The 19,486-nt window shown below is 49.0% G+C and overlaps 9 protein-coding genes across 9 annotated transcripts; 4 read left to right on the top strand and 5 right to left on the bottom strand.

Moving 5' to 3' along the window:
* Nucleotides 1-332: 332 nt before the first annotated feature.
* On the bottom strand, nucleotides 333-1,590 carry F5147DRAFT_239147 (uncharacterized protein). The gene is made up of 2 exons (XM_041428782.1): nucleotides 1,326-1,590; nucleotides 333-1,275 (listed from the first exon to the last, which is right to left on the bottom strand). Exon 2 carries the CDS (start codon nucleotides 1,233-1,235, stop codon nucleotides 504-506), a length of 732 nt encoding a protein of 243 aa, XP_041291417.1. The 5' UTR covers nucleotides 1,236-1,275; nucleotides 1,326-1,590; the 3' UTR covers nucleotides 333-503.
* Nucleotides 1,591-1,785: 195 nt separating this feature from the next.
* On the top strand, nucleotides 1,786-2,872 carry F5147DRAFT_753963 (uncharacterized protein; the record flags this gene model as incomplete). Its single annotated transcript, XM_041440267.1, has 4 exons — nucleotides 1,786-1,939; nucleotides 1,986-2,157; nucleotides 2,212-2,331; nucleotides 2,413-2,872. 4 exons carry the CDS (start codon nucleotides 1,786-1,788, stop codon nucleotides 2,870-2,872), a joined length of 906 nt encoding a protein of 301 aa, XP_041291416.1.
* An 816-nt stretch (nucleotides 2,873-3,688) lies between these two features.
* Nucleotides 3,689-5,922, top strand: F5147DRAFT_838039 (uncharacterized protein). The gene is made up of 4 exons (XM_041444119.1): nucleotides 3,689-4,071; nucleotides 4,127-4,471; nucleotides 4,523-5,127; nucleotides 5,181-5,922. Exons 1-4 carry the CDS (start codon nucleotides 4,023-4,025, stop codon nucleotides 5,637-5,639), a joined length of 1,458 nt encoding a protein of 485 aa, XP_041291415.1. The 5' UTR covers nucleotides 3,689-4,022; the 3' UTR covers nucleotides 5,640-5,922.
* Nucleotides 5,923-6,334: 412 nt separating this feature from the next.
* Nucleotides 6,335-7,377, bottom strand: F5147DRAFT_702229 (uncharacterized protein). The gene has a single exon (XM_041437778.1). The coding sequence runs from the start codon at nucleotides 7,178-7,180 to the stop codon at nucleotides 6,440-6,442; it is 741 nt and encodes a 246-aa protein (XP_041291414.1). The 5' UTR covers nucleotides 7,181-7,377; the 3' UTR covers nucleotides 6,335-6,439.
* An 820-nt stretch (nucleotides 7,378-8,197) lies between these two features.
* On the bottom strand, nucleotides 8,198-10,228 carry F5147DRAFT_239092 (uncharacterized protein). Its single transcript, XM_041428781.1, has 3 exons — nucleotides 10,122-10,228; nucleotides 9,698-10,069; nucleotides 8,198-9,646 (listed from the first exon to the last, which is right to left on the bottom strand). The coding sequence occupies exons 2-3, from the start codon at nucleotides 9,858-9,860 to the stop codon at nucleotides 8,379-8,381; spliced, it is 1,431 nt and encodes a 476-aa protein (XP_041291413.1). The 5' UTR covers nucleotides 9,861-10,069; nucleotides 10,122-10,228; the 3' UTR covers nucleotides 8,198-8,378.
* A 641-nt stretch (nucleotides 10,229-10,869) lies between these two features.
* Nucleotides 10,870-12,933, bottom strand: F5147DRAFT_702224 (uncharacterized protein). Its single transcript, XM_041437777.1, has 3 exons — nucleotides 12,845-12,933; nucleotides 12,549-12,783; nucleotides 10,870-12,497 (listed from the first exon to the last, which is right to left on the bottom strand). The coding sequence occupies exons 1-3, from the start codon at nucleotides 12,866-12,868 to the stop codon at nucleotides 11,230-11,232; spliced, it is 1,527 nt and encodes a 508-aa protein (XP_041291412.1). The 5' UTR covers nucleotides 12,869-12,933; the 3' UTR covers nucleotides 10,870-11,229.
* Nucleotides 12,934-13,498: 565 nt separating this feature from the next.
* Nucleotides 13,499-15,784, bottom strand: F5147DRAFT_637917 (uncharacterized protein). The gene is made up of 5 exons (XM_041432957.1): nucleotides 15,427-15,784; nucleotides 15,043-15,369; nucleotides 14,582-14,993; nucleotides 14,154-14,529; nucleotides 13,499-14,106 (listed from the first exon to the last, which is right to left on the bottom strand). The coding sequence occupies exons 1-5, from the start codon at nucleotides 15,664-15,666 to the stop codon at nucleotides 13,674-13,676; spliced, it is 1,788 nt and encodes a 595-aa protein (XP_041291411.1). The 5' UTR covers nucleotides 15,667-15,784; the 3' UTR covers nucleotides 13,499-13,673.
* Nucleotides 15,785-15,918: 134 nt separating this feature from the next.
* On the top strand, nucleotides 15,919-16,272 carry F5147DRAFT_579168 (uncharacterized protein; the record flags this gene model as incomplete). Its single annotated transcript, XM_041431474.1, has 1 exon — nucleotides 15,919-16,272. A coding segment is annotated over one exon (354 nt), but the record flags the coding sequence as incomplete, so codon positions are not given.
* Nucleotides 16,273-17,362: 1,090 nt separating this feature from the next.
* On the top strand, nucleotides 17,363-19,424 carry F5147DRAFT_614687 (uncharacterized protein). The gene is made up of 7 exons (XM_041432506.1): nucleotides 17,363-17,465; nucleotides 17,524-17,878; nucleotides 17,932-17,946; nucleotides 17,999-18,114; nucleotides 18,169-18,950; nucleotides 18,998-19,354; nucleotides 19,389-19,424. Exons 1-6 carry the CDS (start codon nucleotides 17,387-17,389, stop codon nucleotides 19,160-19,162), a joined length of 1,512 nt encoding a protein of 503 aa, XP_041291409.1. The 5' UTR covers nucleotides 17,363-17,386; the 3' UTR covers nucleotides 19,163-19,354; nucleotides 19,389-19,424.
* Nucleotides 19,425-19,486: the final 62 nt, after the last annotated feature.

Here is a 19,486-nt window from a genome sequence, read left to right as displayed (position 1 = left end):
TGCGATAGTATTGGCAAGATCTATTCCTTAAGTGGCACATTTAGCAGGCGATCAGGTAAACACATCATTTGCATGACGGCAGTCCTGCCACCTCTAGCTTTACTCGTACGTGGCATGTGGCACTACGGGAGATTGGATAACAAATGTGGCTATCGGGTTTGATAAGAACACCGAGGACACACCAACACCACCTGATATATTCGAGCGTGGACCGATCAATCAGCGCCATAATGGCATGGATGCCCGAGCCAGTTGCACGAGAATGGATAGTGGAATACAGCAATTATGATCTAGACTGATGATATCAGCAACGAGCCTGACTTTGGCTCATACACGACTCAGGGGATAACGACAGGGCAATACTGCTCAAGCGGATGCAGATACAATCCCATCATCAGCGTCCTATCCACTATGGTTCCCAGATCTTGGCAAGTTTTGGGTCTCGACTGCACCACTGCTGCCGATCCAGGAACGCTGATCGGACAAATCTGCATACAGGAGGCCTAGGACTCCAATGGCTGTCCATCGACTGCCACGGCGGCTGACTCTTCAACTGATCTACTAGAAGGTTGGCTTTGCAAGTACCGCGGGGTGGAAGGGCCAGGCAATGGGGAAAGTAAGTGCTGTTCGTGGCGTGGGGTAGAATCTTCCCTGACAGCCTGCTCAAATGCAGTTATTGAAGGTGCGGTACTCTGTGGCACTATTGTGCGTTTTGTTGGTGAAACGCTTGCGCCACGTTGGTAAGGTGACTCAACCCAACGTCTTTCAGTTGGGATCTCAGGCAACGGGGTGTCACCGAGATCATCATCGGTACTGTGGGAAAGGCCACCACAGCACGGTTTAGTGAGGGGCTTTGCTGGTGTGACATCCTGTGTTTTGGCTTTCATGGCGGACTTATATGAAGACTTCTGTGGCGGGGTAGAAGGGCGAGTACGGTGTTTCGAAGGCGTCCCAGGAGAATTCATTTCTTGTAGCTGAGATTTGATGCGGCCGGCGACTATATCACATTCCTTTTTGAGGGAGATTTGAACGCAGGTAGAGGGACGCCATAGTTCTAACAAAGTGGTTTTTCTTGCACCCCTTGAACAAAATGACGCGAGCAATGTAATATTAGAAAGATATATCATGCAGACCTTCATAATCTGACATATCCAGTAAGATACGGCACAAGTCACCATACTGGCTCGGGTACGAAACATATCAACCTTGGGGATACTGCTTTCCGCTTCGCACATTGCGACCGAGGCTTTTTGTGACACTTCGTTATTATTCAGTCTATGAACAATTATCAGATGCCAAAAAATAGTAATCGGGAAACAGTGCACCTTCTGATGGACGCGAGGTACGCGCAGACTCGGATGCCTGGAAGTGCACTTGGATGAGCGACGAGAAACGCAGAGTCAGGCCCAGGCTTTTGCAAGTCGGAGAATCACCTGAGGCTGTGCTTCTCATATGTTTCTCCGGAGTATAGTGTGTCTTTCAAGTGCTGCTGCCATCACGAAGGTGCACGACACGGTGGAAGGAACAAGACGCGCGTCGCGGTCCGCGAGCGTGACAGCTGAGCGGGCACGTGACATCTATCTACACTCCCTCCCAGTCAACACACAGTTCTGGCTTTGACCACGGCCAGCTGGCCTAAAATCTACCCAATTGTGCCAATAAGCCTACATTGTTCTTAGAGAATAGTTGCCACAGCCAACACGCTTTGGGTCAGTAGAATTGCATAAAAAGCGTCTCCTATTTCTCTCCTTTCTCCTCACTCCATTTTCTTCCTTCCAATACAAAATGCGCATTCCAATTATCGCGAGCCATCGATACCAAGACGTTGGTCGCCGAAAAGGCGGCGGCGGCGGCGGCGGGAGAGGTGGCAGCAGCGGAGAGGGCGGCAGCAGTGGAAAGGGCGGCAGCAGCGGAAAGGGCGGCAGCTCAGGGAGTGGGGGTACGTCTACTAATCTAACAGCTAAACCCGTGGTAAATCTGATTAGACTTTTCAGGCAAAACATCGAAGGTACCAATCACGGGTGGCTCTGCTAGCGGCAAGAGCACTGCAACGGCGTACGGATATGGAGGTGGGAAACCTAAAACGATTCCCGCTGGGCAGTTATTTGCTGGACGTACTGCTGGAGGGGCTATCAGACCACAGATATATGGTACAAGGTTCGTCAACAGATTTTTTTTATCGCGAATGAAAGTCAATCAGGTGTTATTCAGAGCGTATGGCAGCGGATATCCTGGATACTCTAATTATGGCGTCGCAGGCCGAGGATTTCCGTTTTGGTACTGGCCGGTTGTTTGGGGAGGATCTTCAAATCAGTATTTTCAAATTCTGAAGTAACATTATTGCCTCCTCGCACCAAAAGTCGACTGATGCTTCCCCTTTTTAAAGTATGGCGATTCTTCCAATACCAGTAGGTTCGGCGGACCGATGGCACAGGCCGAGTTCATCTCAAATAGCACCGGTTCTACTTTCCATCTACTATCCGACAACAGCACGGTGGGTTCCTTGATCAACTCTATCAACACCAATTGCTCGTCGCATTTGTCATCCTCGAGTTCGAAAACTTCGTCGCCATATAATTCATCCGTTCCAGGAGGCCCTCAGCCGGAAGAAGCTATACAGTACTACCGCTCTTCCAGCATCGTGCTAACTCTGGATGGCTACAATAATTCCGCTACATTCGACAGTAATCCGAATGTCACGGACTCGCCGTTGCCTTCTGGGGTCGACACGACACTTCTAAATTGCTTGAATTACACCATTGGACAGGCCGCTCCGTTAATCGGTGGTGCTAACTCGCGGTACATCTCGCCACCATGCATTGGCTTTGCCACCCTGGTTTGGTTCTTGTGGTTCTTGGGGTACCATGTTTGATTCTTCTAGATCATCATGCATCGTGTTTCATCCCCTCGCTTTTTTGGGATTTCTCCATCATGTTCAGATCCGGATCACGCTTCTGATGATCCTGTTTGTTCCACATTGTTTATTGATGACTTATTTGTAAGTTAAATCGTGATGGATAGGTGCATCTCTAGTTCATCGTATGGTACTATAATCGTAGCCTACCATTCCTCTTTATGCCAACTGTATCGAATCTATCGATTGTTTTTTTCAGAGGCAAAGGCTAGGCTTTGCGTACTCGGCGTGAAATGGGGGTTATAAACTCGCCATGTCACTGGCAAGGGAAGAACTCTGATCCAAATGCAGTACAAAGGTTTAGGATGTCGGCACGTAATCGTTCGTGAGAGTTGTTAATTTTCTTGTCACCGAGAATTTGGTCGATGGGAGTTTTCGGCGAACGTGCGGCCTCGAGGCACGCCAGAACGGCGATGGAGAAGCGCCAAGATTCTCGAGTGGGCAAGAGCCGCATCTCCTGCCTCGGGCGTTAGATGCAAAGTTTCAGCATTCACGTTATAATGATGGAATGACGTGTTCCAGGACGTGATGGGCTGAGCAGACACGATTCGAGTCACGCATTCCGTCGTGCTGTATTGATAAAATTGCAGACAGCGAGGTTGCCAGTCATCGATGAGTCGGATCCGAGATTCTGAAAGTGAGAGGACGAACGAAGAACGGTATAGGAACCGAGTCGGACCACCGAAACCCAAAAAGGAAGTGACAAGCTACCGACCGTTTTTGATACAAGGGAATGGATAAATCAAGGGATGCTTCCTGGACGAGGACCTTGAACACTCGAAGAACCGTTGTACGCATGTTAATTATTCATTGAAAGGCGCTGACAGTAGCTCTCTGTTCTCAGCCCATTTCGTGATTATCATCCACTAGAATCTAAAATAACAAGAGGCGGTGTTCTTGGTCCTGTGCATAAAATTAAATCTTTGCACCCACACTCTGGACTCGCTTGACAAGAACCCAATCTTCGGGCGGACTCCCTACCTGAAAAGCTATAAGGAACGCCCAACACAATAACGCTTTTTGTTCCCCCCCTCCGTCTCTCTTTTGTATCCTGCTTTAGGGAGCTTCCCAACTACTACCGCCCTACTGTATCCATATCACTATAGACATGCCAGCCGTCCGTCTTTCACACCGTCGACGCTCATCCTTGGCCATTAGTATGTTTCTTGATCGCTTTCGGTTTGGTTACATGCTCATGATAACGATCAATAGCGGCTCTCCACCCAATAAAGGCAGGCATCTATGGTATCAACACGACTCCTTCGCCACGATCGGTTACATTCGCACCCAATGTCACTCCAGTCACCTTTAACGAGACTGACGAGTTCCTGTCCTCACCGACTCCAGAACCTTCGTCGCCCACGACGCAGCTCTTCCCTCCTTCAGAGCTTCCCCCAACGACCACCAGGAGACGTGTACCTCCTGGCAAGCGCCGGTCGCTAGGTTACATACCACGTCCCCCGAACGCATTTATGTTGTTCCGTGCGGACTTTGTCCGTCAGAAGCACGTTCCAGGGTCCATCGAGACTAATCATGGTTCGCTCTCCAAGATCATCGGTAGGTTTTAATTACCCAGATAGTCTCATGTGATTCTCATGCCGTACCTAGGCAATTGCTGGAGAGCGCTTCCTCTCGAGGAGAAGCGTGTATGGGAGATCAAGGCCAAGCATGCCAAAGCTGAGCACAAGGCACGGTATCCCGAGTACCGTTTTCGCCCAGTCCACAACAAGAATAAGGAAAAGAAAAAAGAAAAGGCTACACCCACAGCTGAAGATGAACGCCGCTGCGAAGAGGTTGCTCAACTCCTCCTTGACGGAATGAAGGGCGACCAGCTCGCCGCTGCTATCCGCAAGCTCGACGAAAACAAGGTACATGCACCTACGCCTGCCTATCTTCTGAGGAGACCCTCTTCCGTGCCCCTTCCGGATTCGCGATTTGGTGCTGCAGGCATTACCATCCCAACGCTACCTTTCTTCGCAGGCTCGCGTCCTGGGTCTCCTGTTGGCAAAATCTCTCACTCTGCTCGCTATATCCTCGGTCAGCGCAGAGCTTCGAGTGCCCAACCGACTATCCCCCGTCATTGGGGCGTCGCCCCACCTGCCTCCTGGCAGCGCGATGAGTCTCCCCTTCCAGAGGCAAACACGAGCTTGTTTGAGCCATCATTCTTCAACTCAAACTTTTCCAGCCAAACCACGCAGTCAGACTGTGCATTCGTACGTATTACCATTTTTTCATCTTCCAGATCGACGCTGACATGACAATTCAGAGCTTCAATGAGATGATCTCTACTTTCCCTCCTCATGCTCCTCAGGACTTCGGCATTGCTCCATTGGACCCACTTCATGATCTGTCATTAGACATCAATGCCTTGAATTTCAACCCTAATGACCCCTCCGCTTGGGTGTCGGCAGAGTACAACAACTCTCAGACATCATCCCCATACACTGGCTCCCCTGCACACTCTGACATGTCGTTGCCCGTTGCTGCACCCCAGCCACAGCATGCAGTCGCCCAATTCGATCACTGGCCAGACATGTCACAGCACTACACTATTCCTGTCAAGGGTTTGGACTGCTTGCAGGGGTCTGGTGAGCAGCAGATCATAGAGCCACATTTCTCCGGCTACTCAACTGGTATCGAGGGTTTGTTCCCACCGCTCGGCGTCATTGATACCCACGGACCTACTATGATGGGTTTCGACTATAACTCGTACTGCTTGTCTTAGCTTGGTGCATATCACTATCCCCGTCTCCATCCACACGATCTATCATTGTATGTATAGCTATTTCTTTTATTAGCCTCGGAGTTCCCCCCTCTTCCTTGCCCTGTTTTTATATATATCCTTGGTTTGCACGGTATCGTTGACTTGTAGCTTTATCACTTGCTGTGTCAGATTGGATTGCGTATCCACCATTGTATCCATATCGTCTCTATTGTCTTGTATGCTTGTAAACGAGCAATATTATGATACCCTGTTCCGCCTCGTTCTGGGGCGGAAAACGTCAAAACGTGATTTAGACTGAGCCGACTAGCAAGTTTTATCTATGGCGCCAGTCTATATCAGTCTTGCTGTGCCGCAGATCGGTGCCACCTTCGCATGTTATTTCAACGATTCTTCGGAGCATGACAATTAGCTACACGTGGTGAGGAAGGCTGGGCGGTGCTTAACTTAACGTTTCAAGATTTTCAACACAGGTTTTTGATAGGTAGCGCGTGATCGTCTCGCAAAGATATGTGCGGGCGCCACGCATCATCTACTAGGCGCGGTCTAACTAAGGCAATGCGAACACGACCACTAGTCCTAGTCAATGTCCGTGCATGACGCACATATACATACGTTAGTACATTCCTTGCGATTATTTTTCTCGGGAGGACCGATGGGCGTATAAATATAACCACACATCAGTAATTCACTACGAGGGGGAAGACTAGTCCGACGGCAGGAAGGATACAAGATAATGCTACATCGTTCAATAATCCTGACGACTAATACATTGCGAAAGTGTCCATGAGAGTGTCCGGTGTTTATAAGGAAGGATGAGAGCTAGGAAGGACATCATGATCTGCACCTCTGCTTCCCGAACGAGGGTAAGCCGGAAGCTCTTCGCTTGGCTCTCGGGAATAATGATTTGCAATTATGTGTTCAGCCCGGTTATCTCCACTATCATGGCGATAACCATTTTGGGAATGGGCACAAGACGGATACAGCTTGTCTAGCTCGTAGAACCGTCGGCGCCTTGCAACAGTGGACGGAGAGGTGTCACTATCGTCGAATAACTGAAATGGTATGGGGTCGACACGGGACGGGGTAGACGGAGATCCATCCCTAGAATTCTGTGTAGTACAAGAATCGAGATATTCAGGGTGGATGATGAATGTCTCTCTACCGCTCAGAGGACTCGGAACGGTGATGTTGCGCTGTGCAGGTGAGGAATGGTTGAAAGGGGTCATAGATGATCTTTGTCCTGTGCGACGTGATCGCACTATGATACAAGTTAGTAGGAGAGCTAGAAGCGCGACTCCTACGACAGTTCCTCCAATGATGGCGGCCATGGTTATTGGGGATGCAGGCTCGATGTCAACAAAGATTGGTTCAACCGAGAGACTCGGGACCACATCAATACTTGTCAATGTGACTGTGACTGTGAGGATTGAGGTGCTCATCGCAGGTGTAAGCGAGCAGGATGTTGGCGCGAGTGTCTGCCATGACAATGAGATATTTGGCGTGAGCGTTTGAGGTTCTCCTGAGAGACAATCTCCGTCCATGCTGGGATTGTATAGTCGATGAGACACGGGAAGACCATCCTCTGGTCGACCTTTTGTGCTAGAGTTCAAGCAACTATCGCACCAGAGACGGCCAAACGTTTCAGAACTTTGGGCAGTGCCAAAGTAATCATCAGTCTATCATGAGCTCCGGTGGTGGTGTTTAATGTACAGTACAAGCGCGAAAGACAATAGGTGTCTAAACAGACAAGGATTTTGAAAAGTCCAGTCGAGACTGGCGAAAACAAAAGCAGGAGTTTCCTGATATGGTAACTACGTTTAACCCGGAAGGTAGCGAAAGTTATAAGTACTAAGGCGAGCGACTCAGCATCTGTTGATTTATATCATTGATCTAAGATCTACACATGTAGTGAAGCACAGAGATCTGGCTACTCTTGAAGCTTGAAGGTTAATATCAATATTCTCCGTAGATCTCGCTGACTTCTACGACAGATTCTATAGGGCCAGTCCGAGTCGGCAGCTGGCTTGAGCGGAGTTTTTTTTGGGATGTTGTGCATCGATGCTATGTCCATGATCACGTTTGTGATCAGACCATGAAGCGCTCATCACCATCCCGTCTCCCACTGCGAATATTTGAACGCATGGCAGCCGCAATCCTCCAGCCCATCACCCGCAGCGCCGCTAAACTTGGTCGAAACGGTCGCTAGCTTGCCTGTCTTTCGCAGACTAGTACTCTCCGGGCAGGCGCATGTGGATGTCTGCACTCCGCCTGTTGCTGTGACGTATTTCTCGATATCTTTGTCATAGGGGTGTCGTGTTTGCACTAGTGCCATTCTCGCACTTGAAACAGGTTCGGGGTTTCCATACTGATTGATCATAGCGTGTTGGAGGACTGCACTCGAAGTACCACCGCTTAATCTCCTTCAATAGCAACCCCCTTCCAGGAAAGTCGAGACCTGCCATTTTGTGGACGCACTAGCCTGAGGCTCCAAAATTCAGGTTTCGATGACTCGGCTCTCCAACTTCCCTGCGCTTTAAGTTAAATCAAGTGAGTGCAGCCTTCTCATGCAACGGCCTCATTGGCCAAACGACATAGCTCAAAGGCAATGCCAATTGCGTGGCAACACAGATGACGGTTTCGGGGTAGGTGCGCATCACTAGTCAAACCGCCACAAAAATACACAGTACTTTACATCATTCATTATCCTGGTTATCAAGGGATTATCTGTTGGAGGGAAGTTCAAGAGCCGGTAAGGACATGAGGATCATCAAGGTCTGCTTTTCTACTCCCAAAAGAATCAACCGAACGAGGATAAGCCGGCGGCTCTTCACTCGGTCGTTGCGAATAACCATCCGTAACAATGTGTTCAATCCGGCTTTCTGCGTCGTGATGATCCGAGGGGGAGACATGAGATTGATATGGGTACAGCTTCTCTAGCCCATGGGACCTATAGAGCCTAGCAACACTAGACGCAAAGATCTCCTCATCGGCCAAGTGAGATGATATGCGATCTGTAGCAAATGACAATGATCTATTCCCAGAATCGGAATATTGAATGAACGATGAGCCTCCGCTGTTTGGACGGACAGCACCGCTGGCACTTTGGAACTTGAACCACGTCCGTGACTCAACCTGCGTTGGCCCTGCAGTTGAGAGGAGATTGAAAGGTGTTATAGAAAGTTGTGTTATCCTGCGACGGCGCAGCAAGATAAAAGTTAGGAGGGATAGAAGTACGACCGCTCCCACAGTGCCTCCTATGATGGCGCCTATGGTCGGAGATGGTTGAGTGTTTGAAGTGGTGGGAAGCACTGATGATGGTTGGGACAACGAGCTCGAGACCATATCAATTCTGGTCGATGTAACTGTGGATGAGAGAGGCTGAAGCACTGTGATGGTGGCTCCGATTGTTTGGTAAGTTGAGGCGACTGTGGTGTAAGTAGTAGTACCGACAGCGGTATTGTCACCGCTAGAAGGGTCCCCACTCGACGATGATAATGTTGGGCTGCCAGCGTATGGATTTGTCGACTGGGATGGGGTGTGAATACTACTAGAAGAGCCTGAGGATGCATGGGAAATTGCTGAACCGCTAGAGGTATTATCTACTGAGGTGCTATATGATGACTTTGACGACTGGTGGGTACTGTAGGCCAATGATGTAGAAGTAGTTACAGCAGGAATCAATTGGGGATATGTGGAAGAAATGGTAGTGGGGGGAAACAAAAAACCAGTACTAGAATATTCGGGAACGTCTGGCTCACAGAAAGAATCGAGCATAACGCAAGACTGGGTGTACGAGGTGTCCGCCTGACGTTGGGAAATGTGAGCTTCCGCTGAAAGTCGCGGTGCTCCATCCGCAAAGTTCCCAGCTTCACTTGGTTCCGACATTCTACGTTCAACAAATGATGCGGCTGTGATTGGGCTAGCCTGCTCATTTGAGAAATGATCGCTGTCCGACAAAGTGCACCCTATGCAGTTTATCTCGGGCTCGTATAACAGCTGTAGACCACCTTAGTTGACTATCAGAAAGAAGAAAAAATAAGAAGAAAATTGATGCCTACGCTCGTCCACATTGATATCTCGTGGCCGGTCCAACGAAACAGGACCATCCTCAGGTATAGTTTTCAATGAAGGGTGCCGAGGCTCATCGCCGTTTAACGAACGTGAATGATATACACGATGATTGCGAAATAAAACATTGAAGCGAGTGTGGAGGGGAGTCATTTCAGCCAAGAGACCCAGTGGGGGTTGGGAGAATCATAACAATGAGATCGACCTTTTTTGTACCATATGAGTGAGATCAACCTGATTTCACACCCTGAGTGACGACCAGACGTTTCAACAGTGCCAAAGTGATCGTGAAACATGATAATTGATAGTAACTCCGTGGCCGTGATCGACAACCGCTGAAGCACTGAGCATTGGTCCTTTAACTTGAGCATTGTAGTTCAGCGTGTCTACAACCGATAAAAGTTTGGTGCTTACTAGTTAGTCATTTGGCTATGGTTCTAGCACAAGCCATCATGATGTGCTTCACAGGGAAATCGTGAATGATGCGACCAAACACTGCATGCAACGTTGACAGATGATCAGATGGTAGTCTAAGGTTCCGAAAGTCATAATTATACCAATATTACGACGTTCTCAAGTGAGTCGCACGTGTACACGTTCAAATTGTCCTATAACAGTAAAGTTTAGCGATCATCGTGTATCCACGTGGCGGAAATATCATCCAGTACTAGCTACCGTTAATCATCCGTGGTACGATGGTCCGTTTATTTTCCGACTGAATTCTAGTCGAAAGGGTGAGATATGCAGGGCAAATAATAAAGAATGCGTTGTAGTCACATTATTTTGCTACTTCTCAGGCTATTGCAGCACGAAAACAGCTGCAAAAAGTTAAATCAGTGATATTGAAACCGACCTGTTTTCACTGGCACGTACTGTGAACGTAAAGGCTAGGACCCACACTTGCCCGTTGATTTCTCTCTTTGGAACATCTACCTATGTGTCACAGCTGACTGGCAGAAAGAAGTTAGGAAAGTTTTGAATACTAGGCTGGCTGGTTATGGAGAGCAAGAACACAAACGAGGTCGAGGAAAATGAAGATCAGGCTTCTGGATCTGATGGCCCTCGATGAGTTTCATAAAAGACAAATATAATCATGTGTCTGATACGGTTTGCAAATTTGAACGTTCAAACGTTCATGCGTTGAACGTTAACGCGTAACGTTCAACGGGTTGCTTACTCAACGCGGACAATACCGTGACAGCGTAGATCGCAGTTGCTTATTCAAGGTCATGTTTCCTGCGTTTGAGGCACTATCATCATGCCGTCAAGTGTTTCCAGACCCGAGCTCATTGACAGCTAGGTCCACGCGTACTCCTGAAAGCGCCAATGGAGGCGCCTATAATGCATGAGGAAGGCCCGACGGTGAGGCAGCGGACGTAATATGTTCGCTTTGTATTGGCGGCCTCGTCAACAATACGCCCATTACATGCCACACGTATGTACAGATGTCCGAGAAGCGGAGGGAATAGCGCGTAAAGTATTAAAAGTACACCGTATCGCGCATGGTCTTGGCGATCGATGATCAAGGGAGGAGAGGGGAAGGACTGGATGGGACATCATAATCATCATGACCTATTTTCTCGTTCTTCCAAGATTTCGTTTTCCCATTCTTCAAAGATTTCGTTGACCAATATGCCGGCAACACTTCGCTTGATTCTCGCGAACAATCCTCCATAACAACTTGCTGGACCCAGTTTTCTACACTGGAATGACAATAATGATCGGAGGTGCAGGCGCGAGATGGAGATAGATCCAGTCTTTCTAGCCCGTTGGATTGTTGATGCAGGACAATGACGGATGGAAACTCGTTGTCGCTGTCGGGTAAGTGATTTGATACGGAATCTATGAGAAAGGACGAGTGTTTGTTGCCGGGATACTCCATGCGGTATGGGTCTGAATAAACAGACGATAGACTTCTGTTATCTGGACGAACGGCATCGCCTATGCTCTGGGCCCTGAGCGAGACCGGTGACACGGTCTGCGCTGCTGCTGCAGTTGAGGGCAGGATGAAAGGTGTCACAGAAGGTTGCCTTCTCCTGCGATAGCATATCGCAATAAAAATTAGAAGAGCTAGAAGCGCGACCGCTCCAATAGCCCCTCCTACGATGGCAGCTGTGTGCGGAGGTGATTGAGGGTCTGAATTGGTGTCAGACACTGATGTTGATTGGGCTGATGCGCTCGAAGCCACAACAGTGCTGCTCAATGAAGCTGTGCCAGATGCCAGGACAGGCTGAAGCGATATCGTTGTTATTGCTGTTGTTGTTGCGGATGTATCAGGGTTCGGGGAGACTGTAGCGTCATTGGGAATCGAGGATGCGGGGTATATAGTGTTCGAGCTTGGCGTAGAAGGGGACTGCTGACCAGATGTCTGAAGAGTGATCGTGGACAGGGAACAAAGGACGCCATCGCATTGATAAACACTGTTGGCAGATGACGCAGTAGAGTGAGAAGATGTAAGGGTAGAAGATGTGAGTGCAAGAGGTGTAAGTGTAGGAGATGTGAGTGTAGGAGATGTAAGGATAGAAGATGCAAGGGTAGATAGTGGTAGAACGGTGACTGCCTGGTTAAGAGTCATGGCTGCCTCCTTACTGACGCTTGTGGAAGAGGTCACACCCCGTCGTATAATGTAACCTTCCTTGACGTGTCGTGGGGATCCAACCGGAAGATCACCAGCTTCAAAAGATGGTATCGTTGAAGTAGCCTGCTCATCGGAGAGATGTTCACAGCCAGACAGGGTGCAGTCCACTGGTTCGATCTCGGGCTCTTCAGAAGGCTTGAGACCTCCGTTAACTAATGAAAAACATATACTCAAGAAATTCCAAGAAGAGATTTAGGACTTACGCCCATCCACGCTGGTATCCCGTGTTTGATCTAACGAGTGGAGACCATCCTCCTGTACAGGAGTTACAGTCTCTATAAAGGAGTGCTGAGGCTCAGCACGGTTGAACGTATGGCGGGAACGGTGTGATAAACGATTGTGAGATAAGAGTTTGAAGCGAGTGTGAGGGGGAGTCATTCTTCTCCCTTTGACCAAGAAACCCAGTGGGGGTTGGAAGACCATATCAACGAGACCGACCTTTTTGTACCAGAGTAAGATCAGACAGCTTTCGCACCGTGAATGTAACCACAGCAACTACCACACGTTCCGGCAGCGCCAACATGATTGCGAGTCGGCCGTTATTGCTGGAAATCCTAACGACCGTAACGTACGCCTAGACACGACTGTCGTTAATTTTACGCACCATGGTCAAGCAAGGTAGTTCAGCATCAATGAGCAAAGGAGGAACGGACTCGATCATCATCTGGCCACACGCGGGTTCTAGTCCGACGGCCATCGTGAAATTGATGTGTTTGAGCAGAAATCATGAATGATGGGACAACACATGGCTATGTGATAGATCAGTAATCTAAGTTGTCGAATGTTCATTGTACTTACCTGTCTATTGCCTGCCCATGTCGAAAGTTGACGCCTAATTTCCAGCGGTTTGAACTCTGCAGAACACTAGGCAAGTCCTAAAAAGAGAAGAAGTTTGACCAGGTCCCGGGACCTTTCAACTTCCGAACAATCAATCGATCGCGTTCCCGCATAGGACGTTACGGGACGTTACATACCCAGTAAGTATCTTGATTTCAAACAAAACTGTATTTTTGACAATCGGCGGCAGCCTATAGTGTTTCTTCAAAGTGCGGCGGCATGATGGTTGAATCAGAATTCTGAATCAAACTCCGCTACAGGGGTTCGTCCCTCGAGTTCGCTAACTTACATAGATCAAGTACTTCACAATATTGTAGACACCAAACCTGAAGACACCTTTGTGATTAATGAGTTGTTTCACTTGGAACGTTAGCCATGTGCAGGGCGTTACATATACAAGTACAAAAAAGAATTGTCGAAGCCAGTATGCCCAACCTTCCATGTATAAGTATTCTATATCAATCGATTTGACTGCGGACGAAAAACACCCGCTACATCCTCTCCAGAGGCCTGACACTCAAAAGCCGCATCGCAGCACCCAACACATCCCTCGCGCAAAGGTAGAGCCACAGTCTCGCTTGAGCTTTCGCTGTATCTTCTTCCCCTTTGACAATGAGCGTCTCCCAGGCACTTGAAATCGCGTGAGCCAGGCGGAATGCGAAAGTCACTACACCACTCGGTTCGTGCGTCTTCAATGCAGTCTTCACGACATCGGGGTAGGATCCTAACAGGATCGCGATGTCGCGTGCATGTTGGGAGGAAGTAAGAGAAGAAGTGTCGATCTGGGATGGAGGCGGCAGGGGGATGAGCTCTGGATTTTTCCGTTCCATAGAGGTGAGTCGGACATGTGCGTATTGTAAATATGGTCCGGTATCGCCTTCGAAGGAAAGCATGCGATCCCAGTTGAAGGTGTAGTTATTGATCCTGGCGTTGAATGAGCTTCAGTAGCCGAATGAAATAATGACACTCACCGCTTTGCAGCCATGTCCTGGATCTTAATTCCCGTGATCCCCACTTCTCGAGCGACCATCTCAGGGTCTTCAATGTTGTTGTACTTTACCTCGTTCCGCTTCATCTGCTCGTGCATGACAGATGAAGCTTCGCGGATGATCTGATCCAAGAAGACTGCGGTTCCCTTGCGAGTGCTCATGCCGAGCACTAAGCCGTAGTTGACATGTTCAAGGCGGTCTGCCCAGGGGAACTCCATCAACGACAGCATCTTGAAGAACTGCGACAGGTGCAGGTCTTGCTGCGACGCGACGACGTAGATCATCTTGTCAAATTTGTATCTCTCCCATCGCTCGATCGCACCGCCGAGGTCGCGAGTGAGGTATATGGAAGTACCATCTACGGATGGAGATCAGTAACACGTATGAAATGATTGACTTTTGAAACATACTAGCTTTGCGGAGTACAGCCTTCCCGAGTTTCCATTTTTCAAGATCGACGAGTTTGGCACCCTCGACATCACTGATGAGACCCATCTCTTGAAGGCGCTCGAGAGCCCGATCCTGCCACTCCTTACCAACCTCGCTCTCCCCCGTGTAGACTTTGAACGACACGTTTAATCGTTCATATTCCTCGATATACTTCTTGACGCTCATTTCCCGCCACACTCGCCAGTTCGCAAGCGCCGATTCGTCGCCGTCCTCCATCCGCTTGAACCACTTGGCGGCCTCGACCTTAACGTTTGGATCCGAGTCGGCATCCTTGGATACTTTGACGTAAACGTCATATAGATGTTTGATGGCGTCGTTTTCGAGGTCCTCTTGTGAACCGTACTTTTCGAATCCAGTGGCGATCATACCGAACTAAGGAAATAAAATTAATAATCAGAAAGGAGAAAAGAGAATTGCTTACTTGGGTGCCCCAGTCACCTAGATAGTTAAGAGATACTACCTCCCATCCGCATGCCTTATATAAATTGTCGAGAAATGCGCCTATAATCGTGCTTCGAAGATGTCCGACGTGAAATGACTTAGCGATGTTGGGCGAGGAGTACTCGATGACGAGTTTTTTGCCCGCGCCAGAGGTGTTGGTACCGTACGACGGCTTCCCTGTGGGGCTGTCGTATGTGAGGGTGTGTATTTGGTTGAGGACTTCGCGGATGAGGGAGGTGGTGTTGAGTTGGAAATGGAGGAATTGTTTGTCGTGGGTAATTGACGAGACGAAGTCGTCAGGTTGGAACTAGTAGCAAAAAGCATTAAAACTGACGGGGAGGAGTAAAAGAAGGAACCAACTCACATCTGATATGACACTTTTTGCTAACTCGTCAGGCTTGCCCGGCAGGCGGAATCGCGGAAGGGCGACTGTGAAATCTACGCCCTTCTTTCCATAATCGACACCTGCGTAGGCCTGGTCGATGGTAAGGGGCGGGAGCGCGTCCGATACACGTTTTGCAATAGCAGTGCGGAACGCGTCTAGAATGCAGGACGATGGGTCCGTGCCTAGAACAGAAGGTAAAGATGGGAGCGAGGAAACCATGGTTCCAAGAGCTCTCACGTAGGACCTGGGGAGGATAGGGATAAATCTGTTTACTATCAGCAACGCCACCTTGAGTTTCGTGACTCGTGCTTGAAAGTTTTGAAAGGATCGATTAGATGAGTCGTGAGAAAATCACGTGGTTCAGCCGCACCTGAAATCAGCCTTGTATCGCTGGTCAGTGTTTTCACTTCTTCACTCTCCAACACGCGCGCCCTCACTTGTCTGGACCGCTGCTCATACGAACCAGAATATCTCGCCAATGATTATGCTGACCGGATGGCCTCATTTGCGCAGAACCAACGCGGGGTTATTCCTTCGGGGCCACTGGCAACTTTCTCGATGGATGATTACACTATGTTTGCATCCGGTCATGGTTTTGTTGAAAATAACTTGTCCTCTTTCATCATTTCTAGGCTCGAGGATTCTTATGCGTTGAGCGACTCCTTTCGTCTAGCGCGAGCCCTGACTATTGCACTGTATGACAGTCATCACCTGCCGGACTTCCCGTACACTCGGGCATCTAACTCTTTCTCTGGCGTCGTACAATTGCATACCCGGTCATCACAACTTGATACCGCAGGAGGTGCGGCATCGATGTTTTCGTGATACGCCGCCCTGGTGCCATTTCGGTTGTTTTTGCTCGCTGCCCGGCCTTCTCGGCTATCGGATATCCGTCGTGCGCATGGCATGCAGCTGTGTGATGAGACCTCCTCGCTGCTTGAGGGCGAGGCTGCCGATCGTGTGCGAGAGTTCTTGGAACGAGCAGCTCAACGCCTGTTTTCTGACGACGCGGAGCTTTGGCCATAATATCGGACGCGTTTTTTACATGGGTGTACTACCCCCACTTGCACGTATTGTAAGCAACATGATTGAGACAGAAGTGGGTGTATTACCCCCACAGTCTCATGGTATGGGCAACTTTGCGTCTGGTAATGCGGGTGTCTTACCCCCACAGCTGGATAGTACGGCGATAGAACCTAAGGTGTTGTCATGATTAGCGCAGGCATGGCACGTGCATAGTATTCGGCTCGTAGGACGTAAAGTTTGGGGAGAGCACAAACGACGTGTAAGGTCTCTGAGTACCGTTCCTTCTGGATACTTATGCGTACCTCCTACCAACGAGTTTGTGAGCTTTGCTTTGATTGCAGACGTTTGACTGGATTCGGAGCGTTTTTATTTCATTGGTAGTTGAGCGCTAGCCATCGAGAACCTAGTTACCTGAGCTTATGTGAGCGTAGATGGCCAAATATAAATATTCAAATTCAAACTCCCTTGTCCCGTGTCTTTATGTAAAAGATTTGTGTGGCTCGTCGATTGCGTCGTGTCTTTGGGTCCATGCAAGGTCCATGTATACAGTTTCTTCCCTCTCTTTCAACTTCGCTGTTTATTTCTGTTCCCAGAAAAGAACGATACCGAATGAGGCTCACGTGACACGGGCATACCTCGTTCAACCCGGGGATGCGCCCGGAACATGAAGGGGATCAAACTATAACTTTATGAATGCGCCCACTGAGTATATAACTAAACTTACAAAGGCCCTTGAGCGGCTTGACCCTTTGTCGAAATGCTGGCTGCAAGGAAAGCCGTAACTGTTTGGCTTTTTCTTACCTTTGAACGGGTTTTGACTACACAGACACCTCTGTTGAGTCATACGTCCTTATCCTTTCACCCGGGAGTCGAAAATAATCTTGGAGAATGGGATCTTGATAAAGCGCCTGCGATGAACGCGACAGGACATCTGGTGTTCGACACGGCAAATTCTCTGCTTCAACACTGGGCAAACACGCATTATCGTATTGGTATCTGAAACTACCGAATACTACGCAAATGTCATGACTCATCATTTATGCTCTGCAGGTCATACAATAGTCCCAGGGACTGTTCCCGTGGGCACTCTCCTTTATCATGGAGCCACCGGTCCCCATATACCGACTGCTTTAGATTGGGTGGCCACAGAGCCAGATCACTCCATGGCGTTCTGCAAAGGGTCAATAGAAACAGGGTGCTGGCACCTTACCCTTACAGTCACTCAGCCGATGAAAGTGCTCTATTTTGACGGAAGCAGCGCTGCGAACCTCCCTGAGGGCACCATGGACACCCAAGATCTCGTGGCATGGTCGAAAATGAAACCCGAGTGGGTGTGGGATGAAAACGAGCGCATTGAGGATCTGTGTAGATGGGGTCAGAAATACGGCCTGAATGGTTTTGTCAGGTTCGTTGGATATTGAGATGCATCAATGCCCTATGCTGATTTGCGAGTTATAGGATGGAAGTGAATTTGTGCGGACCCATACATAATCCCTTGATGATATGTGATTAATGACGGTCATAGTGAAATCATGATCTGTGACTTTACCTCTCACATGGAGGTCGTTTCGTTCTTGAATATCGAGAGCACTCGCGTCGGCAGCGGCGCGCCTGCAGATTTGCCAGAGGACCCCACTACCAGTGAGCGACCATGTTCATGTTCTGACGTAGGTCTGATTTGTGCTCGGACATCAGTGCATTATATCTTTGAATTAATGCATTCTACTTCATGCCGCGAAAATTATCCAGGAGAGACCCGAATTATCCTTGATTTTTCTGGGCTCGTCTCTTTCTACGACACCGCTCTTGTTCCCTCCTTAGTGCCGTTCCGTGTAGGCTTGGAGCGGTGGGATCATCGGGTGGGAGGAATATCATCGGAGGATATAGAACGCGTCCGAGACAGGCTAGATCAAGTGTTAGCACGACCACCCGTGACAACCAGCGGCATTGACTGGAAAACGGTCTTGCGGGTGGTGGTTGATCGATATGCCAGCCGCCTCGATTTTATGCAACACCTTTTGAACATGACGCTGGACGATAGCTCTATCTTTGACCATGCCCAACAAATTCAGAGACGATTGCGCACCGTGCTTTTGCCTTACACTGTGTTTTCAGCTCTACCTCCCAATACCTCTGTCACTGCCAACACGATAAACTTGTGGGCTGCGCCAGTTTTTCGGGAGTGTGCTACATCGCACACGGCCTCCATAGTAGCTCGGGGAACGACATTGATGCCCTCTGAACGTTTGCTTCTGCAGGCGGTGCAGGAAACTACGCATGAAATATGCCGCGTCGTCACGAAGATGTGGGCTTCTGGAATGGTTATTGGAGTCGACCCCCTTTATCCTCCGGAACAACGCCCTGAAGCCGATCGCATACATACCCTCATGGGTGAATGGAAGGAGGATTTGACACAGTTGATCTCCTGGTTAGACTGGAGCGTGTGGGTGAAGTGCCGACCGGCCTGTGGTTTTGAGGTAATCAAGTCAAATTGTTTACGAAATGAACTGACCTCGTCGTGTAGGAGATGTGCTACTTGCCTACTTGGCCCCTTGGGTTTTTCCTGCCTACCTCCGGACCGCATCAAGTCCAATGGAACAGTACTTCCTTATGGCCAGACCCAAACAAAGGGGAATGGAAGAGACCACAACCAAAGTGCATCAGACGGCGGGAGCCATATAAGTTTTAGGATATATAATTCACATGCATTATCACTGACATATACACGTCTTTTGTACATAGTCCTTGTAACATCATTGCAGTGGTGTTTAAGTGCGCCGCGTGCAACACGTATGTATTTTAACGAAGGATATGGTACTATCCAGCGCTGCATCCCCTCATCCAAATACATGGCTCCTCGCGACTGGTGTTAGTCATTGATATGCACGACGTCGGACCCCCTCTGAAGGAAAGCTTGCGTATTTGAAGCAAACACGGACGAATTCAGAGTAGCGGATCGATTATATGGCTCGGGAACTACGATTCCTGGTTGCGAACTTACATTTTTATCTTG

Source organism: Suillus discolor (genome assembly GCF_016758755.1).
Source record: "Suillus discolor strain FC423 chromosome Unknown F5147scaffold_37, whole genome shotgun sequence".
Taxonomy (NCBI): domain Eukaryota; kingdom Fungi; phylum Basidiomycota; class Agaricomycetes; order Boletales; family Suillaceae; genus Suillus; species Suillus discolor.
This window is presented reverse-complemented; position numbering and strand designations above follow the sequence as displayed.